We start from the raw sequence: 3,576 nt of genomic DNA on the forward strand, positions 1-3,576 counted from the left end.
ATTCAATTTGTAACTTAACTTTTGTTTATTAATTTTAATACAAAGCAATCTGAAATAACATACCAGTTTTGAGGTCTAGTATCATAATTTGTGTAGAAAAAGGATAATATTTCATATTCAATCATATACAAAAATTACATTCAAGGCTTGAACTTTGTAAACATAACTTTAACTTTGCAAACATACCTTTAAAATAAAGAAAGTTGCAAAATCTCTCCGAACGTAATATATAAAAGAATGAATTTAAATATTAGTTATAAAACCTTTTCTTATATTTTATATAAGCAGGGATAGAAATGCCACTGTTTATTAGATCTTTGCTACCAGGATTATGTAGCTACGTAATTATTAAACAATTTTTTTAATAAGATTTTCTTATAGAATAAATTAGCTAATAAAAATATCAAACGATATAACAATTTCCATTTCATAAAAGAGGAACTGTGGTTAAAGAACTGTAACTTTAAAACTGGTAGACAAGTCAGTGAGTGTGTGTAAGTGTGTTAGGAGAGTCAAGTCCCGAGACCTGGTCCTAACTGCATCACTTGAGGTACAAACATCGTTACCACGTGTAGTGACATCAGCATAGCTACGACTACTGAATATCAGCAGTATTAGACAAGTCAGTGAGTGTGTGTAAGTGTGTTAGGAGAGTCAAGTCCCGAGACCTGGTCCTAACTGCATCACTTGAGGTACAAACATCGTTACCACGTGTAGTGACATCAGCATAGCTACGACTACTGAATATCAGCAGTATTAGACAAGTCAGTGAGTGTGTGTAAGTGTGTTAGGAGAGTCAAGTCCCGAGACCTGGTCCTAACTGCATCACTTGAGGTACAAACATCGTTACCACGTGTAGTGACATCAGCATAGCTACGACTACTGAATATCAGCAGTATTAGACAAGTCAGTGAGTGTGTGTAAGTGTGTTAGGAGAGTCAAGTCCCGAGACCTGGTCCTAACTGCATCACTTGAGGTACAAACATCGTTACCACGTGTAGTGACGTCAGCATAGCTACGACTACTGAATATCAGCAGTATTAGACAAGTCAGTGAGTGTGTGTAAGTGTGTTAGGAGAGTCAAGTCCCGAGACCTGGTCCTAACTGCATCACTTGAGGTACAAACAACGTTACCACGTGTAGTGACATCAGCATAGCTACAAATACCTACTGAATATCAGTAATTTTCGTTTGTGGGGTCTTGTGTAGCTACACAGTGTTTCCCAACTGCCCAGACAGTGGATAGCGGTCAGTTTGCAAGACGAGTGCCTCTGATGAGTTTATATAGATGCATACTATATTACAAACACACACGCCAGCTGTTCGGCTCAGGCCAGATGTTGGGCGATTCGTAATAACATTTAATATATCCTGTCTGAGGAAGACACACATCAGAGTGAAATATTAGTTATTTTTCTTCTATTAATCCTAATTTACGACTGTCTTTAGTACAGAATAACTCTTTATTTATAGTTTATTCCGTTTTACCAAATCGATAGTATAACAATGTGAGTAGAGTGCGTTATTTATCTACAATCCTAGAATATGGTTGGCAGTTTACCTGTAGTAGTAAATAGTGATGCTATTTATTTTGCTATTCGAATTTAAAAAGTAGTAAACAGTTTTCGTCAAAAATTACCAAAACTTGTAGAATAATTTTTTACGCTTTATAAATATCAGTACATAATATTCACACTGTAATTATCTTAAATATTCTTCTAAAAACGTGTCATATTATTGAGCCCTAATAATTTCTTTGATTAAAGATAAAATTGTTTTTATTTCAATTTACTTTAATAATGCGAACAACAATAAATTGATTATCACTTCATATGACTTTCATCTGATGGGTAGGGTAATATTTTTTTAATTATCTTTCAAAGTTGTCTTTATACCATATTGTAATACAAACACATATAATATGCTAAAGTACATCATGCATAAAAATTCACCAAGATATCTACATAGTTTATTTTACAACTACAATGCTAAATAAAAGCTTTGACTAATAATGATAACAGGTGCTGGATTTAAAACGGAATTATTTAAACATCTTTTTGAAAAAAATACACAAGTTCTTTTCTGATTGGAAAAGATTATGACAGAGTTACTGACCAAATCAACATAACGTAATTGACCTGAATTCCTCTTTCCTTAGTGCAGGATCACAGGATGTTTCCTCACATTGGCCAGTGTATATAAGATGCGTGCCAAGCTGTTCACAGTCACAAGCATCAACTCATCACATCAGACAACATGGCCGCTCTGGTGAGTCTGAATAGCTGTATATTTACATACATAAAGCGTACAAAACTGTATGAATTTATTAGTGACTTATCAATAAATTAATTAATTAAAGTTATATATTGATTGAACTTATAAAATAAGTTTAGGCTACTGTAATTTATAAGGCGTTCAGAATATTATATAATCGTTTAATCTTCTCCAATCCAAGTACCATAATAATTGTTTTTTTTTATTAAAGAGGTTTGCCCTGCTCTCTGTACTGTACACTCAGAGTGTATACTGCAGCTACTACAAAGGACCCACCGCCAAGCCGGTCGTCCTCCACAACGGCTACCTGGCAGACACCCATGAGGTAGCAGCAGCCAAGAACGCTCATCTCGCCGCTCTAGCCAAGGAATCTCACTACGGAGGAGACTACGGATACAGTCACGGCCAGGAATACAGTGGTTCTTATGACAATCATCATGGAGACATCAGGTACCACGGACCCACCGCCATCCCACACGTCCTGCATGACGGACACATCGCAGACACTCACGAGGTGGCCGCTGCTAAGGCTGAGCATTTCGCCGCCGTAGCCAAGGCCAAGGCTCACGGAGGCTATGGTGACCACTACAGTGGCAGATACGCCTCAGACTACGGTGCCGACCATGGACACTCCCATCATGTGGCGCCTTACCACGGATCCCTAGCCAAGCCCGTGGTGCTCAAGTCCGGATACCTGGCAGACACTCACGAGGTCGCTGCTGCCAGGGAACATCATCTGCAGACTTTGCACCAACATGGACACTATAACTGAATTAAATATTAATGTCAACTGAAATAAATTATCAACCTCACCAAATAAATGTTTTATGTATACTAACTACCTTGTAAAAATATAATTAAAAAAAAATAAATATACACAAAAACATTCTGTACCGACAATTTGAGATCTATTCGCGTTTTTACTTCATAAATTATGAATACACATTCTTAAATGATGACACAAATGATTAATATTATTAGATTATTTGATTGCATTAATGTTTGCTACATCTGAACATTTTCCATAGAATCCTCTGTAACGGGTTTTTTTTGTATTGCTAGTAAAAATTGCCTTTCTATGACGTTTCCTCTATGTGTCCTGTTCAAAATGAATACTGGCCATTATATCAATTTGATCATTGATGGACAACACAAATACAATAGGCCTATGTTATATTTAAATACTACATCATCTAGATCCAATTTCAGTGGATTAAAAAATTAAGTATAAATTTGAAACTAAATACAACAAATTCTGGCCTATCACTAAAAATGTTTAAATGTAATTAAAAATGCGTACAA

General features: G+C 35.9%; 1 protein-coding gene across 1 annotated transcript; it reads left to right on the top strand.

The window, feature by feature from the left end:
* The first annotated feature begins 2,238 nt into the window (after positions 1-2,238).
* Positions 2,239-3,085, top strand: LOC128988625 (cuticle protein 5-like). Its single transcript, XM_054410130.1, has 2 exons — positions 2,239-2,268; positions 2,486-3,085. The coding sequence occupies exons 1-2, from the start codon at positions 2,257-2,259 to the stop codon at positions 3,044-3,046; spliced, it is 573 nt and encodes a 190-aa protein (XP_054266105.1). The 5' UTR covers positions 2,239-2,256; the 3' UTR covers positions 3,047-3,085.
* The last annotated feature ends 491 nt before the right edge of the window (positions 3,086-3,576 follow it).

The sequence above is a fragment of the Macrosteles quadrilineatus genome, unplaced genomic scaffold (assembly GCF_028750875.1).
Source record: "Macrosteles quadrilineatus isolate MER2022 unplaced genomic scaffold, UCM_ALF_1.0 Scaffold_1__1_contigs__length_201487025, whole genome shotgun sequence".
NCBI classification, from domain to species: Eukaryota; Metazoa; Arthropoda; class Insecta; order Hemiptera; family Cicadellidae; genus Macrosteles; species Macrosteles quadrilineatus.